The following is a 19,194-nucleotide window of genomic DNA, read 5'->3' on the forward strand; positions in this document are numbered from 1 at the left end:
AGAACAAACAAGCCTCCAACTCAGGGGGTAACTTAAAACAAGAAGGGTTTTATATCCTTGGAGAAGACTAGTAATCAGGAGGTAGAAAAAGGGAGGGATGACAGACACTATCTCTTCCTCCCTGTGGCCCCTTGGGTCTTGGCTCTTCAAAAGCTGGAAGAATTTCCATTTATTTCAGTAGGAGTAGAACCAGACACTGAACATTCCTGATCGGCAGTTCTGACACTGCCTTTTCTGCTTGATTTTTCCTATTAACTGTTTGATTCAGGGGAAATACATATCACTTTACCTCTCAATTTTGATGATGCTGAAGTGAGAAGGCCAGGTGCTGACTGGCTTGGCATCCAGAGGTATCTCCACGTCTTGGCCCCCCAGATTATAAATGTACACAAGGTTGTCATTTTTAATTGCAAGACCAATGTAATGTTTTGCCTAAAATATCAATGGAGAGACATGTTAGAGATACAACATTGAAAGAGATTTAATGCAGGACATAAGTAAAGGTAAGCTTTGATAAACTGAGTGACACCTTTAAATATTACTGAAAGCTATTTAAATAGGAACAAAACCTTCATTCTCTAATTGGTTACTTTCATCACATAAAACTGTACAGAAAAAAGTCTCTGATATTTTACTTTATATCCATTTTGACTGAGGTAAATTCAAGGTCGTGAGGTCTCTGCTGACCATGAATTAGTCATGTTCAATGGGAAGCTGTTCATCATTATTTAGTGTGCAGCGCCATGTGCAGGAAATAGACTAAAACCTAAGTATTATGCTGCAATTAAATATTCTGCCAAGAGTTGTTTCACTTGATTTATATTCAGTAGACATTCTTTTTAGGAAAGCTTAAAAATAAAAGCCTGGCTCTTTACCTTCCTAAGTGACAGATGGCCAGAATGATACCTGGCTTGTGAGTTGAGATTTTTTTTTCTTTTCAGAACCACAGTTTAAAGAACAGTTATTTCACAGTAGTGATTGAGAGTGTACAGAGTGTACAACAGCAGCACAAGCCACAGATAGAGAAGTCTGCTTATCTTGTGGGCCTGTGACCTCAAAGATTTGGAATTGACACTGTCAACAGCATAAACTGATTAAAGCATATCTCACAGAAGCCAGGCAGGTGACATTAACTGCTTCAGAGCACCTCGGTATTGGCAGAGGAGATAGCAAGTGTGGCTTGCTGCAGTGACAATCAAAGCAGTACACTTCCAGGCAGTCTAATTTGCTTTAGAGAGCATCCTTCATTGTTTGGGGTGACAAGTCTCAAGGACAGGGGTCTCAGGAACCCTTGCACTTTGCTTGTCACAAAATCAGTGATGGTCATAGAATAGACACATTTAGTTCTGATACACAAAGAAACAGTGAGAGGAAAAACTGAGGGCAAATAAATTTTAAACTGATTTAATTTTTTTTTAAATATATGAATAAAAGTTAACTGGGCTATTTGCTTACATTTTTGTTTCCGAGGTACAAAATGAATCTGTCCGGAGTGGCTGCCAGTTGTGGGTTGTCTTTGTGGAGCTTTATGTACAAGCTCATGGAAGTGAAAGATTTCAGTTCTTCCACATTGATCTTTGGATTGACTTCAACAGATGATTGGCCTTCAAACATCATAGAGACTTGGACCTGCAGTTGCAAATGGATAAAGTGAGACACATGTCGTTGCCTGGGGTCGTTACTTAAGGTAAGTGTGTAACAATATTGTGCCAGCAGCCTTGCTTACTCCAAGAGTGGAGTTGGCACCTATATATTGGAATGTAAAATTGTATGTTTGTAACAATCTTTCCTGAAAGATGCTGTAAAGATTATGGAGAAAGTTATCTTAAAATTAATTAAAGGTCCTAATGAATTCTGCTTAAGCATATTCATAAAGTAAATTACATTTCAGTGGGAGATGTGTGCATAGTTGAATCAGAGCTACATTGCTATGTATGGCACATAATGAAATTCTTACACAGCTATAAAACTTCTGCTCGTAATTTATTTCTTTGCTTTGGGAGTAGTGCAGCCATTTTCTGTTCATGAGTAATCCTGTTATATCATTGAGTCTACAGTGATATTTATGAGATGCTAAAAAAATTGTAAAACTGTTCATTTTAGTTCAAAATGCTTTCAACATAACCAAAGTAATGTTTTCAAGTTTAAACCCAGTATACCTGAATCACAAAATACATTTTAAAGAACAGTCAAGCACTACATACAAAATGATTTTTCCAAGTTATATTTCAGCACTGTGAACATACAATAATGCATTGAATTTTTTATTTCTGTGAATGAATTCAAATATACTTGACCTTGGTTTTCTCGTTAGAGAAAAAACCCTCATTATTTATGTATGATAATGAAAGTGGTTTTTTCTCTATTAAATATGTGTGAGCCAAGGATTCTCTTACCCTGCAGAAAATTAATTCAAAAGAAAGGAAAAAAAATGCTGTCATCTCAGAAAAGCTTACATTAAATTGCTGTAATTATTACTCATGGTAATTAACTTTGTAGATAATTTGCCTACAAATTATAGGTAATTACGTTTTGTTGTTCTGGCCGTCTTATACATTGTTCCCAAATCTTTATTGTCAAATTGCCACTGCAGTAACAATAGTCTACCACAAATACTATGATAATGTCAAAAGCTTGCAAATAGTAGTTGTAAAGATTTTAATGACCTCCAATGTGCTTTGTTCATTTGGTTTTGGTGAGGTGACATTGTCCAGATTTGGGCTTCTAGCATAGCCCCAGAAAACTGAGGTTATAGTAAGATTTGATTATTAGCACTAGTAACCGAAATCCCCAAAAGTCCAAAAGTTTTACCTTGCTTGCTACACTCCTGGTTTGAGCAATTAACTCTCTGATCCGCTGAATGCTGGAAGAAATATTGTTTGCTGGTGCCTTCTGTTCTACTCTGCGCATTTTGTCCAGGAGTTGAGGGAAAACTTCTGTAAGTTTCTTCACTGCAGTTAGAAAAGAAGAGACAGATTATTTTCTTCTCTGAAAGACTGGTTTTGCATTAGGAATATTCCACCCTATCCTCTGAGGTTAGGTCACCTGTCTCCTGCTTTCTGACCAAGTCGTAACTGTGATGTGCGAGACGCAGAGATTTCAGAAAGGGTAGTAATTTCTAAGAATTTGGTATTGCTAAAGTTTTTGGAAAAAAGTTTGCACAAAGGACACTATGTTTTCTTAGGACTCGTAGGTAATACTGTAGTGTGTTAACTCTGTAATATTTTCCTCAAGGAGCTCTGCAAACATTAATAGTTTTAACCTTTTAATCTTCCTTCAAGACAAATGAATGTTAGGCCTAATTTTACATCTACGTCAACTAGGGCAGAACGATTATATGTCCAGCATCTCACTGGATATCTGTGGCTGACCTGGGAACTGCATCTAAAAGTTATGGTTCATGAACTCTTCAAATTCACTGTAGGGCAGATGTATAGGCTGTTTTCTTCAGCTTTCAGCTATGTGTGCCTCCCAGAGGTCATCACCCAGACAGCAACATCTCTGCACAGGAGATGTGTTTGCTTGTGGCTCACAGTCATGACACATGACAGAAACACTGCCAATTTCATGCTGTGGTGACAGGCCTGTGGTGTACAACAATAGAAAGCCGATGATGAAGATGATGATGATGATGATGATGATGCATGTGCACCTAAACTTGCTTAGTACCTGCCCCAGCCCTTGTGGTTGGTAACCTCTTTAACTTTCCTGCCTGCATCTGCCAGGGGTCATGAATTAGAGTCCTGGACCTTTGGTCTTTTGCTGCTGTGTCCTCTGGTGGTACATGTGCAAATGTCATTGCTATTGAAGGGAAATGCAGGGGCTCTGTTGTGTTCAAAGTGAGAGAAGTCCTTTCCCAGGAAGATAAGCAGAAAAGTTATCAAGAAGGAAAAATAACTACCCTTAATTATAATCCAATTTTATCACATCAGATTCCAATGACATGCTGCCCTTTGAAGGATATTTACACATCACATCATTTTTCATCTTTAATTAAATGTAGGTACAAGAAGCTGAGTATAATGAAATGTGATTTTAGCTGCAAGCTACATGCATATAAGAAAGATCCAGCATTCAGAGTTAATTTTAATGACATGGATTCACTGTAAAGGTTAAGGTCACATTTGTAGGGTTTAAAGTTATATTTTAGGGGCTGCCAACTTACATCCACCTGCTCTTGTGTTCTTCCCGTCATATTTTTACCTTTGGCTGGGACTCATAGAAGGGCTTGTGTTGGAAGGGACCTTAAAGATCACCTAGTTCCAAGCACCCTGCTGTGGGCAGGGATACCTTGCACTGGACCACATTGCTGAGTGCCCTACCCAACCTGGCCTTGAACATCTCTGATGAAGACTGCAGGGAGGCAAGTAAAGGGGCTAATCATCCGATATAGGAGACTGTATAAAAAACAGGGGAGGAGGAGCAGACTCCAATCACTTTTCTGTGCTTCCAGTCTGCACTGAATAAGCCTCAGCCTAATTCATATCAACCCAGACTAGGAGAATATTCCATGGAGTCATACAAGTCTGCTTGTTTTTGGAAAGAGTGAAAAATCTGTATTTGCCAGTCCTGCCCTGTCTCTGCTTGGCTGTGTTCATTTGTGTTTTACTTTCCAAGTTCAGTCTAGGAGTGGGTCATATAGAACTTTAAACCCTCAATTTTTTTCCATTTAGTCCCGCAAGGCCTTACGTAGTGGGAATTAGTAATCAGCTGTTCTATATAAAACTTACTCTATGTTAAAATATCATTATTTTAATGAATCCTCAAAGAATTACAGTAAATTTTGATGATGCCAAAATGTGTTAAATTTTATGCTTAAAAAGCCCCAACAAAATCCAAATCAGGAAGCTTCCTTTACTATTTTCCATTTTTAAGGCAAAAATACTGCAATCTCAAAAAATTGTTTAGCAAATTGCAGCCATTTGTTTTTAATAATCTGCAACTGAATTGGAATTGTATTTGATTCACTGTCTTAAAACCTGGCTTTTCTGTTTGAAATTTGATGTATTAAACTTGAAATGCTACTATAACATGGAAACACAAAACTAAAACCTGTAACTACTAGAACTATTGTGAAATCTCAATATAAATCTCTTCCTCTTGGCCTTTATAATGGTGTTCTCCAACACAGAAGAACACTGATTTTGATTTTTGTCTTTGTGATGAAGGTGAGAGTGGAAAACTAGTCCTACCCAGTGATAAAATATAAAAAAGAATACAAGGGAAATTGTCAAGGAGGAAATACCCTGACTGTAACCTTCCAGACACTTTCCCCTTTTATGTTTTCCTTCCCAAACTGTCTGTCACACTCTCTGCTGAAGCCTACCAGTTTTCTGTACAATGGCAACGTGGGCTATTCTCGGACAAACTGCACAGCCAAGATAGCTCTCCCCCTTCCAAACACCAAGTGCATGCTTTATTCAAGGGCAGTGCAGACATGCCAGCTTAGAGGCTTCAGCTCCTCTGGTAGGTTATTGGCATGAAGAGCGGGTGTTTTGGTGTTCCAGACACCTGTCTGAACATTTGTAGTGACTTTCCTTTGGACTTGGATGGGCATTGCTCTGTCAGATCAACCTCTCCTGGCAGAATACACAGCTGATCTGGGAATACTCCACCATGCCTGACATATCTCCATCTGTCTTCCTGGGCTGTGAATCACAATCACATCTGTCTGGAGCACTACCTGTGCCAGCCTCCTGTGTAGCACTGATCTCCTCAGCTATTTCCACCTCATGTTTCTGGCAAAACCACCTCATCATACCTTTAAACAAACAAATCAAATGCCTTCAGAACAAAAATGCCATGGAAAAGCTTCCTCCACAAGTGTACTAGGGCACATTTAGCTGTAGGTTGCATACTAGCATCTCTCCAACAGGTAGTTTGTGGTCAGCAGGCCCTCCAGGAGCTTGGACATGAACAAATATTTTCAAGGTGACTTCTGACCTGCAAACCCACCATCACAGAGAAGACATTTTTTCCAGGCACGTGACATAGGAGCTGTTCTGGTTCCTTTTTGGGAACATAACCAAGGGAGCTGGATCATTTTAACTCTGTTCACTCTTACAGAGCACCTCAAATGCCACTGTAAGTATTTTCTCCAGTATAGGAGCTTGTATGAGCAGTTTTTTTGAATCCTGAATGTCTACTGGCTTTTTGAGCATGAAGAGCCAAATGCAGTCTGTGTTGTTGTTCTACCCACTAAGCTGGCAAGGGAAAATGTTAAATATAAATCAAGTGTAAAGGTGAATAAAAGCAGCTTCATGTGTAAGCTATAGCACACTGTTTCTCTTGGAAGTTTTTCATCATACCATTCCCTCCTGGGAGGCCAATCATATCCACATTTGCATTATTTTACATGGTAATTAGAGCCCATAGCCTAAACTTCTCTGTGGTGATCAAAAACATTTTACAGCAATGCAATCCAATCCAAGTGCTATTATATTAACTACACTCTTATGGAGCTCTGTGCAGTGACTAGCAGTGAGCTTACCCATTCCCAGAGGGAGAGGTTCACTGTTCCCTTCTGATTAAAAGCTCAGAGAAATCTGAGTTTCCTCCAGTTCTGGAGGAACTGGAGGCCAATTTATGGAGCCAGAAATTGGGATATTGAATAGCACTGAATTTCTTCCTGTGAAGGGAACTACTTCTAAACCTGTTCTTGGGAGCACTCAGCCAAAAATACTAGGGGTAAGGGTCTTATTGATAATGGAATTCTGAAAATAACATGACTCTTGTGATTCCCCAGCTGAGAGGGAAGACTGTGACTTTGGAACACTAGAAACAATGTTGGGTTTGATGCTCCTAACACCGTTTGCAGTAAAATGACACTTGCAAACTTCCTGACAGAAGGAGAAGGGATTTAGGGCAGCAGATCTGAGATTCAGACTTTCTGGAGACAGAGTCAATGAAGTTATGGAATTTCTCTGGGGCACTTTTCGAAGGCAAGACATCACTGAACAGGTCTGCAGCTGATGGTATCATCAAACATGTTAAGGAAATTACTTGTTCTGGACTTCCAGCCTCCCTAGCCATAAATATCTTGGGATTAGTGAGTCTCCTGAACAGTGTCAAGAATACATGGAGCAATAAGTAATGATGCTGTAATCAATTTTTTATTCCAAATATTTTTGTTTCTAAATTGATTATTTTCTTCCCCAATTATTCTTTTCATTCTTTCTAAAGTCACTTTATTTCAGCTTCTTCTTCATGTCTCTTTTTCTACTCTTGCCTATCATCTTCATTTTAATTTTGTAGTCTGCCTTAGCTTTTCTTTTGTCTTTTTATTTGCCTTAAAATTTTCATAATGTTTTCCAATGTTTCCAATAATAAAAGTGGAATTAACATGATGTTTACAAGCTTCTCCAGAAATCATCCCACTTAAATATTTTATTTCCTCTATCCTCTTTGACCCCTTTGTTTAGACTACAAGCTCATCAAGTGAGGGACCATTTCTTCTCCATGTTTGCACTCCTGAAGACAAAAGGGCTCTGTTTTCAAATGCTTCTCAATGTTAAAAAGCAAACAGACATAAAACCCTAAATCACCAACCATAATAGCAAGAAGCGTTTAAACAAGCTGTTTACCATTCAGTGTGGTCTTGGTACCCCAATAAAAACAAATTAGAATTCAGTAAGTCTTCAGCACTTAAATGTTTAAATAATTTTTGAAAGTCCCTGAACATCCAGTGTTTTTAAAATATAGCCAAGACCTAGACAACTGCTAATTTTTGAAAATTTTCATGGAGGTGAAATACTAGAAGATTATATGTGATTAATATGCAATGCAAACTATTCATATAACATGTTATTGCAATGATTCCCTGATTTTTTAACACTGAGGAATAACAAACTTCAGGTCACCATACCTGCATCCCCAGCTGAATGCACAGCACTGTCAAATGCCTCCGAATTGTGCTGGAAGTCTTGCAGGTTTTGGGACCACAACCTCACGTTCTCATCCATGGGGGTGGTAGCCTGTGTTACTGTTGTGGTAGCACTTACAGCCTCTGCAGTCTTCAGCTGAGCTTGCTCCAAACGCTCTCTGGCCTCCACTACAGAACAAATAGGGAGTGATAGGAAATGAACTTGTTCAAATATTCAAGTGTGTTGTGTGTTCCATCCCTCCCCACTCTCTGTATTCCCCTTCCCTTTTCTCTTCTTCCCTCCAGTTTATATACACTGAGCATGATGTCATATGGAATGGAATATTCTTTTGGTCAGTTGGCTTCAGCTGTACTGGCTGTGCTCCTTCTCAGCCTGCCATGCGTCCCCAGTCTCCTTACCAGCGTGAAAAGCAGAAAAGGCCTTGGCTCTGTGTAAGCCCTGCTCAGTAGCAACAAAAACATCTCTGTATTATCAATTCTGTGTTTAAAAAAATCCAAAACACAGCCCCATGCTAGCCACTGTGAAGAAAATTAACTCTACCACAGGCAAGACCAGCACAGGGTTCAATAAGAATGTTAATAATTTCAGTGACAAAACATTTAATTTCATTATGAAAGTGTTAAAGCTGGATATTTGATATCTACGTCTAGTAGTTTCAGCCAAACTCTTTTAAGTGCTGAACTCTTAGTAGCAACTTCATATCCATAAAGATAAAAATGTGCTCTTGAATGTATAAAGATAAAACATCATAGAGACGAAGTTCCTCTTCCAACCTGTCTCTGCTGACTGCATTTTTGCAATGGCTCTCATCAGCTGGCTCCGCAGGGCATTCATTCTGGCAAAAGTGCCATTGACTTGCCAGCTGGTGTCTGCAATGGTGTGACCGCTGCCTGTGGGGAGAAAAGGGGAGGTACAGCTGAGGGGCATCCAAGTGGCATCTGAAAAGGTAAGTTCAGTGCTGGGGAGGTATGTCCTTAGGCATTTACTATACCATGGACAGTATACCATGGCCTCTTTTAATTTAGGACATACTTGCACTCTTTACATAATCTAAAGGAAAAAACAGCCCTGCAGCACCCCTGCTTGCCACAGGGTGTCTTCCAAAAATCTGGAGAGCTGTGTTCCAGTCAGTACTCTTTCTCCTTTCTTTACCAAAAGTGCTGAGAATAGCTGCAACTGGTACACAGGAATAGTTTAAAGGAACTCAAAAGGTCCTGAGAAATTTAGAAGGTAGTCCTGTAATTCTAGATCTTTCTTTCATTTGCAGTGAAGAAAGGCCAAACTACTTTTACATTTATTATTACCCTCCACTGGTGAAATCCAGCCTTCTGAACATTTAAGCTGCTGTGATTTGATTTTAATTGAACTACTTAATTGAGTATATTTACCAGTGAACAACAGTTTGCAGGGTCACATATTAAAACGGTAGTTGTATCTGAAATGGACTTTTCGTGAATGAAATAAATTATCAGTATCTAGTAGGAGGACAAAACACGAGCTACTCAAACTGTGCCCATGGCCATTTCAAGTACTTTGTGTGGTACATTCAATCAATAACCTATTCTATTGCAGCAGTAGTTCTGCTTAGTGATGTGCTTCTGAAATTTATTTTAACGTGCAAGCTAAAAGCTGATTGGGTAAATAGAAAGGATGTATATTTACTGTCATGTGCTGTCCGTTGTAGCTGCATGGCTCGGATGAGAAGTTCTTCACTTTTACCTTTATGGTAAATGACCTGAGTATCAATTCCAACTGCAGCCTACAAGCATGTTCCAAAAAACGAAAGTCAGAATAATCCTTATCAAATATTCCACTTTATTGAGATTAATTGTGGACAATATTTTACTTTCATATAAATGCAACTGCAAAGTCACTGCAGTTTCATTTGCTTTGTTAATATTTAAGATTGGCAGTTGGATTGGAAAAAAGTGAAAAGCAAAATTTTCTGTTTCAAGAAATTTTAGAGAAGTGTATGGTTTTCCAAACAACACTACTGAGTAACAAAGATGGAGAAAATTTATCAGCTCCAGTTTAGTCAACATGACTAAATGCTGCCTGTTATTTAGGAACTGTGACTCTTAATTTCTACTGTCATCTCAGATAGGTGATAAATGCTTTCACTTCATGGGGAGCTGCCTTGCAGTCTGCAGCAGTATGCTGGAAACAGAGGGCTGGACTTGAAATCCCTTAGCCCTCTGGAGTTCAGACCCCTTTAATCTACCCAAACTATCTTGCTATCCCACTAATAAATTGCTGGTAAATAGCATGTATACAGACTGGTAACTACAGGCATACAAAAAATACATGTGAAGTATTCTTGAACAATAAGACCAGAGAAAAAATTAGCATCCTACTCCTTACACTGAGTGTTTGAGTGGGCTTTGTCCCATTTCAGCCTGATTATCTATGAGATGCAGTGTTGTCCTGAGCACATTTCCTGCCACATGGCACTCAGTGAAGTAGGGGGACTCAAGCACTAAATGCCAGCTCAGGTTCACACAGGAGTAGGGAGTTGTCTGTAATTTCACAGAAATGTCTCAATGTGAGTGACAACACAGAGCAGCATCACCCTATGGGATAGGGACAGAAAAACCTCTTGTGTCTTTTCAAATGCCAGGAGACTTCAGACTGGAAGAATAATTAACTACATGGGATTTAATTCAGGAAATAATAAAGGAAAAAACTGTGCAGTGTGAACTTCAATACTGCTAGACAACAAAAGTTATTTTTTCTTTACATTTAGGTGCCTGAAGTCCCTGAAACATTGTAAAGTAAAAGCTGGTATTATGAAAATTACTTACATCCTTGACCCGGTTTGTTGTGTTCAGTGCCAACAATGCAACCTCATTGGCTTCTTCGATGTAACCAGCAATGTTTTCATACACATTTGAAGCATTGATTGCCCTTTGTACCAAACCATTTGAATCAACACCATACAAATTCCTGTTAAAAAGAGAGTAAAAGGTGAAAGAAACCAAACTGAATCAAAGTAGTTTCTGACTACATAATCACACACATAAACGTACTTGGCCTAACTGGTATTCTCTTCATTGTGTTTGACCCATCTGAAGCAGGTGAAAACTGTGTGGATAGAAGAATCTTCCCTGCCATTAACTCTGAGAATTTTGCCCTTAACATTTATGTGAGCAGCAACAAATGACTACTCAGTTTTTACCTTTTTTTTTCTAGATTAGATATTCCATAAACTAACAGAATAACAGGTCTATCAGTAATCCTTCTTTAGGAATAATTCCTATCCATGAATGGAAAGACCTATGTATGCCAGTGACCAGGACAGATGTGTCACTGTCCTGTTTATATATTCCAAAGGTAAACGGAAAAAGGGGAGTATCAGATGAAAAACTACTCCTAGCCATGAGAGTTTGCAGGAAGATAGACTGAAAGAAACCTTTGATGGCATGGTTTTGATCTGTGTGTTAGGTGATAACTGGCCTTCAGAGGAGATTCCAAACAGAAGATAGTTCAGAGCTCAACATTCATCTGTTAGCAATTTTGAATAAATATTATTTTTTAATGTTCTGGTGATAAGCAGATTTCAAAGTATATTTTAGAAATAGGTTCTAAATATAGATTTATTTGCATGTGTTCATTCACTTCAAAGTGTTTGCACACTGAGAGAGTATTAAATTTCCAGATTCAGCATTATTGCAAGAATTTTCTGCTAAATTCCCTTAAGGGAAAACAATAAACTCTATCAAATAAAAGCCTAACAGGCTAATAAAGCAAACCTATAAAACCAAAATGTTTTGAAGACAGGCTAAATGTTTTAAAGGATTAAAGTCTCACTGCAGGACAATCTTCTCAACAAATAATAGAGTCAGCATTACTCCATCTGGGTATTTTGTAATTACTTTTGTTTGCTTTTTGTGAAATTCCTAATGTGTTGGACTTAATAATAATTTTAAAATTCTTTTGGTAAAGGAGGAAGGGTAGCTATATGGGGTATTTTCTTTCAAGTTAGTCTGCTGTCCCCAGTTAGATGATCTCAGACTGAGCATATTGTTTGGTTTTTATGTTCCTGTAGTTTGTGTGTCATTATAGAACAGTTTCAGATGTCAGCTTTATACAATTGCATAAAAGAAGACCATCTGTTATTTTTTCCCTCTATTTTAATCTCCTATCTAGGGCATACAAATATTAAGAAACAACTGGTATTTAGATAATATACTTGAACAGTAGTTGTAAGCTTATCTTCCAAAAGCATATGCCTATGATATTACTTAAGGTAGATTTTGGTGACACATTTTATTTAAGAATTCATTTACGGCAGTGATTTTTCCATGGATAGTCCTAGTTGCAAATAAAATCATTAAATTTATTTAGAAGTGATTTTTTTAGTAAATTGGTGCAATGTAGATGTATTTAGTATCTTCCAGCAAAATATAAAGCCTTACAATAAGTTTTTGATGTTGTTGTGAGCCAGTTTTAGCGGGACACAACCTACTGAGCATCAGAACTGCTCCATCTGTAAAACTGTTGGATAAAAATTATCTCAAAGCTCATTTTGTACCCTGTAATGCTAACCATTTTTGAATGTAAATGAACTTACTGACATGAGCAGTTTCTGCAGACCACATTTAATCTTGCTTGTATTATTTCACTTTTCACTAATCCACCTTTCCTATTCTTTTGGAAGAGAAAGGGAACATGCCCAATTAGACTAGAGAGAATGTCATGCAAGATATATACTTATTCTTTAAAAAGTTTCATAGCTTTTGCTTAGCTCAACTTCAGCTCTTATGTGTGGACCATGACAAGTCCTTTTACACGTGACTTAACACTGATTTGTTTTGTGCCTATTTATTGTCACTGTGCTTCTGCTTGTCTTTTCAGCTGTTCAGTAAGTGGCACTTGTATGAACAGAGTCTGCTGAAGTGAAATTTTACCCATCCAGCTCATCAGAAAGTCTTCTTAGGTTTTGTGCATGATGCATAGCCTTTTCTACCAGATCATCATCAAACAGGGACAGGTTGGCTATTTTTTCTTGCAGTTCCTTTTTTGCTCCATCTATTTCTGCGTAGAACCCTGAAGCATTCTGAAAAAAAAACAGGGAAGGGAGTAAAGATGAAAGTTGCAAAAATCAAGTCTGTATTTTGATTATTATGGGTTTTTTTACCCTTTTTGTTATTATAATATTCCTTTATTTCTGTTATAGTTATTTTATTTTACATCTCTAAGAGAAAAAGAAGAAAGATCTAATGGTGAATGCCAGTATAGAGACAAATGCAGGAAGATGAAAATCAATAAAAATTCCAGAAATCACTTAAGAAGGCATTGGAGAGAGATGCATAAAATAAAAAATATGGTAAAAGACTATATGTCTTGTATGTTTGCTCCAGAATTGTGCCAAAGACAAGTCTTTCAGAGCGAAGTCCCCTTCCTGCCTCCTTGTACAGACAGATTCCTCATGCTAAGACATCTTGGATTAGTCTAATTTGTAAATCAGTCCACCTAAATACTACCTATGTATGTATAGGCAAGGAGAAGTAGAATCCCTTTGCCTTAGCCATGTTTCTTCCTTCTATTAAATACTTGTGGAAAGACCAAATGGCCTGCATTCACCTTCTCTTCAGTACACAAGCTTGCCAATGTGTTTGAAGATTAGAAATGTGGCAAAATGTGATTATAAATGTGTTTCAAAATACATGAAAAAGCATGAAACAGAGAGAGGGAAAAGGATGAATGAGTGAAATGTGAAAATACTTGTTGCTGATGAGGACGGACAATGTATAATGTTTGCATCGTGCTTCCTTCCTTGCAGTGTGAACATCCTCAATGGGGAACCCAAAATGATAAACTGCAGCAATTTGTTTTGGACAAAACACCAGAGAAAAACCCCAACATACTGCTTGAACACAGGGATAGTTACAAAGTAAGTTGTCATTCTGTTTTCTCAAAGTATTTTTTCAAAGAAAAATTAATGACTTTTGGTAAATGCTTTTGTGTCAAGAAGTGGGCAACTGCGACCAAAATGAATGCTTGTGGAAAATTTTATTTTTTCTTCAATTATTTCAACATTTTAAAATAAGTCATGAAGAAAGAAAGCAGCTTTGGTAAATATTTTAATTAGCAAATTCCCAGTTTTACTTTCTTCATGTTCTCATAGAAGAGCTAAACCCTAAAAATTTATACAAATTTCCTTCTGCACCATGTCTGATTCGAAACACTGGATGGTAGTCTACGGTTCCAGAAAAGGATTTCTATATGACAATTTGGTTATATATGTTTGACACAGTGCCCGGTTCTAATGCTGATATCCAGGATCTTTAGTGTTCTTCCATGCTCACTCATAAGCACCAGGAAAGGAATTTAGCATATAATGCAGTCTTTTACCAGAACATCTTTTGGCAGCTGCCTGTAATGAAATAATTGAGAACTCTATAGCAAAATCTTTCATTAAGCTTTGCCTACAGTAATGTGTCCTTATACTAGAATTAATTTTTTTAGGCAGTAAATTGTAATAACAGAGATTTTCATCCAGGAAAACCATCTCCTTTTTCAGGGAATATTAACCAGTATTTCACTGAAGCAGTATAAAGAAGAAGAGTTTTTCCACTAGTGATCTAAACATATGATTTTAAAAAAAATCTGGATGTATAATTTAAACAAGCCACTGAGGCACTTACCTTTATTACTTCACTTAACTCAGAATTGACCTTTTGTGGTCCTTCCAAAATAGTTGTAGCACTGAGCAGAATGCTGTTCACTTCATCCATTTGCTCTTTTGTCTTCTCATGTTGTTTCTAAAAAGAAAGCTCAAAACATAAATTGCATCCAATACAATTTGTGCTTTGATATGTTAATAATTTTTCTTAAACGTGCTGAAGTTAATTAAAAGATAGTGGTGAACTAAATAGATTTTAGACATATTGGAAATCTGATTTTCCAAGTCATGTCTAATTGCTACATACAATTACTTTTTTTTGTACATACAATTGCTACATGTGAATTACTTTTTGTTTGTTTGTTTTGTGAAAGAAATGTTGGATGATTAAAAAAAGTATCAATTTCATTTTATGTTACAACCTAAGATGCTATTGGAATGAAGCACTATTCATTGCACAGCAGAGACAAATGAAACATGGATTTTTCATAGTCATCTGGAGACTATATTTTTCTGGAGTTTTTTTAAATCTACAGTGCAAAGATCTCTTTTCCTTGTCAGTAGTAAAGCCAATGTGATTCCTGAATCTAAGTTGTGTATAATCTACTGTTTTAAGCAGTGGCAGAGATGGAGTGTTCACAGTCAACACTTATGATAAATGTAGTGCACAGTACCTCCTGCCTTTGGAGCCTGGCTGTGTTTTCCCTGTTTATATCCTCCGTTTGTGTAACATAGTCAAGTGCCTCGCCTAATGCCTCCTCCAGGTCTGACAGCTTCACATCCTGTTCGCTGAGCTGCTCCAGCACATCAGTTACCAGGGACCTGGTGTCATTGTACTTCTCGTGAAATGCTTCAATTTGCTGCAGCACTGGGAGAAAAATAAGAGGCCAATAAATCCAAAGCTTGGATTTCTGACAGAACTTCACCTATACAACAATTTCTTTACTTTTACTCAGGCGACAGTAAAACACATATTGTAAAGCTCATTTGAGGGATTATATACCTAGATTTTAATTTTCCCTCCTCTTTTGAGAAGGAAAAATGCCTCTCATTTTACTATTTCATTTTAATCCTATTACTCCCCCCTCTGAAATATATTTTATTAAAAGAAACTAGATATGTCTTTGCCTGCTTTTCATTTGTTTTTCATCGTTAAACCTAGGCAGCCTGTTCTGGAGAAGACAGTCTTTATGCCTCATGTTCTGACTCATGTTCATTAAGCTGTGAGAATTAGGCTCCCACTTTTTCCCATGCCAGCAGCTTTTCTCTCTCTGCTGGTGTTCACTGTCCCCATAGGCAGGGGGGAAGATGTTCACATGAGCAATGCCAGCCCTGCCATGAACATTCCTAAGCAGCTGTTGTTGAGGTGCTGCAGTGCACAGGCACACACAGACACACAGACCTTTTCCTCTCCATTCGGCTGTGAGGAGCACCGAGCACCAGCAGGGACTTGGGGCAGGAATTTGGGAGCAGCAGCATCTCCAGCACACCAGCTGGTGCTTGCCAAGTGCCTGCTGGTCCTCCCCAAGGGCCCAGCAGTACACCTAGAGCTGCCCAACACCTGCCAGCTGAGCATCAGCACAAGGCTGAAAGGAAAACTGACTTAAAACTCACACTCCTCTGCTGCATTTTTCTCCTCATCTGCAAGTTGCCTCTGATTAGTGAAAGGCTTTCGACGTTTGATCTCCTTCAGCATCTCCTCAGCCACGCTCCGCTTCTGGGCAATTTCTTCAGGGCTCAGTTCTTGTTGAATTGCATAGTATTTTGACTTGCTGCTGATTTCTAGGGGGAAAAGGGAACAGATGGTTGATTCAGTATGACTACACAGAAATAAATACTGTGGACTACTTCTACTTTTGTGAATTGTGATGATACTGATGGCAAAACAAAGTTTTAATTATCTTCAACTCCATAGTAGATAATTATTATGTTTAATCCAATCTTAATATTAAACCAGTAAATAATTCACACTTTCTGTCACATGTGGAGGTCTCATCAGAAGAGGATGGGATTAAACAGATGTGGGTTGTGTGCATTATTTGGCTTGACATTTCTTATAGGCTGGGATAATAATTTTATTTTGGATTCTGTGGCATGTAGCTGGCTGGGGCTTTCATCTAGGATCATGGTTTTTAGGTGCTGCTGTTTATAAAATAATAACAATGCTAAGGAGATTGAAGTAACCTCATTTTCCATCTGCAGAAGTTTGAGGCACCCTAAGGAGGTAACAGATGGCTTCTGGCCTGATGCTGCCTAGCTGGTTTGGAGATAGATACTATTTCAAGATTTTGGTCTCAGTTCAAAAAACATTGTTGTATCCCTGCAGCTGAAATTGAGTTTACCCATTCCCAATGTAATCATTACAAAGTTTGCTCACTTCTCACTCCCTGGCCTTTTGAATACCAATCACATCCTCTTTTATGTCCTGTGATGTGTGTGCCTTTGGCTAGCGCTTGTCACTAGCTTTGTGGGTAAACAAAGTTGGCAAAACCAGCATTATTCTTATTGAAGATTTTGATAAAAAATAGGTGTGTAATTGTGGCACCACTGATTCTTTGGCAGAGTGTCTGTATGCCTGCTCTTGCTGGGCCCTGAGCTCATTAGTGAAGCTTTAAAGGCTCATACTGAGCAGAAACTGGTGATGACCAGGGCTCCATGGATTTCTTTTTTCTTATGCTGGCACACGTGTGTGTGCACATGGGTGATGCCTCTGTAGAAGAACAGTTTTGAGCATGGTGGAAATAATTTTCACTTACCTGTTTCTAACTGTTTTAATTCTATTCACAGCCATGGACATTGTTTCTTCTATAACAACTTAATGTGATTGTGCTATTTGTGTGCCAAATTAGATGCATATCTGCCTTATGTGGTTCCTGTCCTGCTCCAAACCAATTAATGATACAAAAGGATGATCCACAGACCTCAACCATGGTTGTTAGTGACACACAGTGAGGCTCATGCTGACACTTTTACTCAAAAATTGTAGAAATGAAATGTGATAGATGGACAGACAGTCAATAGTTTTTTGGCATCAGAGGTGTAAAGAGACAGTACAAATAAAATATACTATATGGTCTTAGCCTGGCTTTTATTTGTGATGGGACATATTAACCATGTTTCCTGAGAGAAAGTAATGAAGCACCCATGGAGGTAAGGATAAGCAAGGATAACAGTTGATATGTAACCACTCTTCCTTACACAAGTTGCCAGATGGCATGCAATAACTGCCAAGATAGAACTGATCAGGTCTGTTAATCAAATATTTTCAATTGGAAAAGGGCTGTTTAACCTCAGCTAGCAGTCAGCATTTCTATTCTGGTGCCATAGACAGCTTTGGCATGCTGTTGGCTTTGCTGAAGACAGGGGGAAATCTGTTCTGCAGCATGATGGAGGCTTTCATGTTGCAGGTGTACAGGGGACAGGGGTGTTTTTGAGTACATTGATTTGGGGTTTCATTGCTTTCTGCAGGTACTGAAGAAGAGGCTGCAATCGGTTTAATCTCATTTTTATATTTCAGGATGGTAATGGTATATCATAGATATTCCAGATGAAGATGATTATCTCTGACTAGGAAATCTTTTCTGTGTGCAGGTGTGCTTGAGAGGGTGTTCACTGTTGCCATAAATTGCATATTGTCCTATATATCAGAAGATTTTCCTTTGATATACAGGACAGTAAAAATTCTTGATGATCCATTAGTACATGAAGGCTTAATTAATACATTCTTGACACTGAGATGAACCAGAAATGAATCTATTTACCTTCAATGTTATCTCTTACATCACTGAGCTGCTGTACAAGCTGAGAAGCACGGTTGTTGATCTCCGTGGTTTCCTTCTGTACCAGCTGGCCTTTGCTGGATGCTTCTTTTCCCTATGAATAAACCATGAGAGGTAAACAATAAATTTCTTTTCAGATGTGAGGATGAGCAGTATAAACACACATTTTGCTTTATCCTGGTGAGCACATGGAAGTCCTTTTTATCATATGAAGTAGTATTTAAAGGTGTTCAAAGTGAAGATCTGTCTTGTCAGTGTTTTCAGAATTGCAGAGTGAGAGATTAAAATTTGTTCCATATTTATCCATCATTTGCTGCAATGAAATTTTCATAAATTAGGTATAGTTGTAAAACTCTATCTTGCTGAGTCTCCTAGGTATTCAGTGGGCTTGGCTCATTTTGTTGCTGGGTATGGCATTTCCTGAGAAGCGAACAGAATGAAGAAAAAGGTGTCAAGCTCCCAACTCTTTTTAGATTTGTGTTTCCCTCAAGTGATATCCCAGCTCTGCAACTTGTTAAAGAAAAGAAAAAGCCCAAGGATTGAAAATACTCTGAAGAGCACAGATACGGTCGTGTACTACATTGTGTTGGGGGCTGCACTCTGCACTGTGTTCTCTTACTTAGGGTTTGTGGAGGCCCCAGGAGGCATTTGAAGGCAGAGCCAGGGTGGGCAGCACCACTAATAGGGATGGGCATAATGATAAAATAAATTGTAAGGGTTATGAGACTGATAGAACAAGTGAAATGGTTAGTAGAACCAGAAATGCTTCTGGTTCCCATCTTCCAAATATTGAGGATCAAGCTATGTGCTGTTTTACTCAAAACTCATCCCATGCAGACTTTGTGAGTTACAGGTAGTTACAGGAGTTATATTTTGTGAGAAGATTTGCCTACAGTTGGTCCATTCA

General features: G+C 38.3%; 1 protein-coding gene and 1 long non-coding RNA gene across 4 annotated transcripts in view; one reads left to right on the top strand and one right to left on the bottom strand.

Annotated features, from left to right (window-relative positions):
- LAMA4 (laminin subunit alpha 4) overlaps positions 1-19,194 on the bottom strand; it is a 97,839-nt gene that overhangs the window by 30,772 nt on the left and 47,873 nt on the right. For both annotated transcript variants that reach the window (XR_010997203.1, XM_068184280.1), the window contains exons 9-20: positions 18,270-18,381; positions 16,123-16,290; positions 15,183-15,376; positions 14,531-14,647; positions 12,791-12,939; positions 10,685-10,826; positions 9,546-9,642; positions 8,657-8,773; positions 7,865-8,050; positions 2,812-2,951; positions 1,456-1,629; positions 290-432 (exon numbers count right to left, since the gene is read on the bottom strand). Coding sequence is in view for 1 of the 2 variants with exons in the window: in XM_068184280.1 (XP_068040381.1) it covers positions 290-432; positions 1,456-1,629; positions 2,812-2,951; positions 7,865-8,050; positions 8,657-8,773; positions 9,546-9,642; positions 10,685-10,826; positions 12,791-12,939; positions 14,531-14,647; positions 15,183-15,376; positions 16,123-16,290; positions 18,270-18,381 (1,739 nt within the window). In the remaining variant the exon portion in view is untranslated. The remainder of the gene's footprint in view (positions 1-289; positions 433-1,455; positions 1,630-2,811; positions 2,952-7,864; positions 8,051-8,656; positions 8,774-9,545; positions 9,643-10,684; positions 10,827-12,790; positions 12,940-14,530; positions 14,648-15,182; positions 15,377-16,122; positions 16,291-18,269; positions 18,382-19,194) is intronic.
- On the top strand, positions 8,225-12,918 carry LOC137470688 (uncharacterized). Of its 2 annotated transcripts, XR_010997205.1 has the most exons (3): positions 8,225-8,444; positions 10,627-10,847; positions 12,738-12,918. It is a non-coding gene; the product is annotated as an uncharacterized lncRNA (long non-coding RNA). The 2 variants fall into 2 exon arrangements; XR_010997204.1 differs by lacking the exon at positions 12,738-12,918 and having other exon boundaries at positions 10,627-12,182.

This window comes from Anomalospiza imberbis, chromosome 3, assembly GCF_031753505.1.
Source record: "Anomalospiza imberbis isolate Cuckoo-Finch-1a 21T00152 chromosome 3, ASM3175350v1, whole genome shotgun sequence".
NCBI lineage: Eukaryota > Metazoa > Chordata > Aves > Passeriformes > Viduidae > Anomalospiza > Anomalospiza imberbis.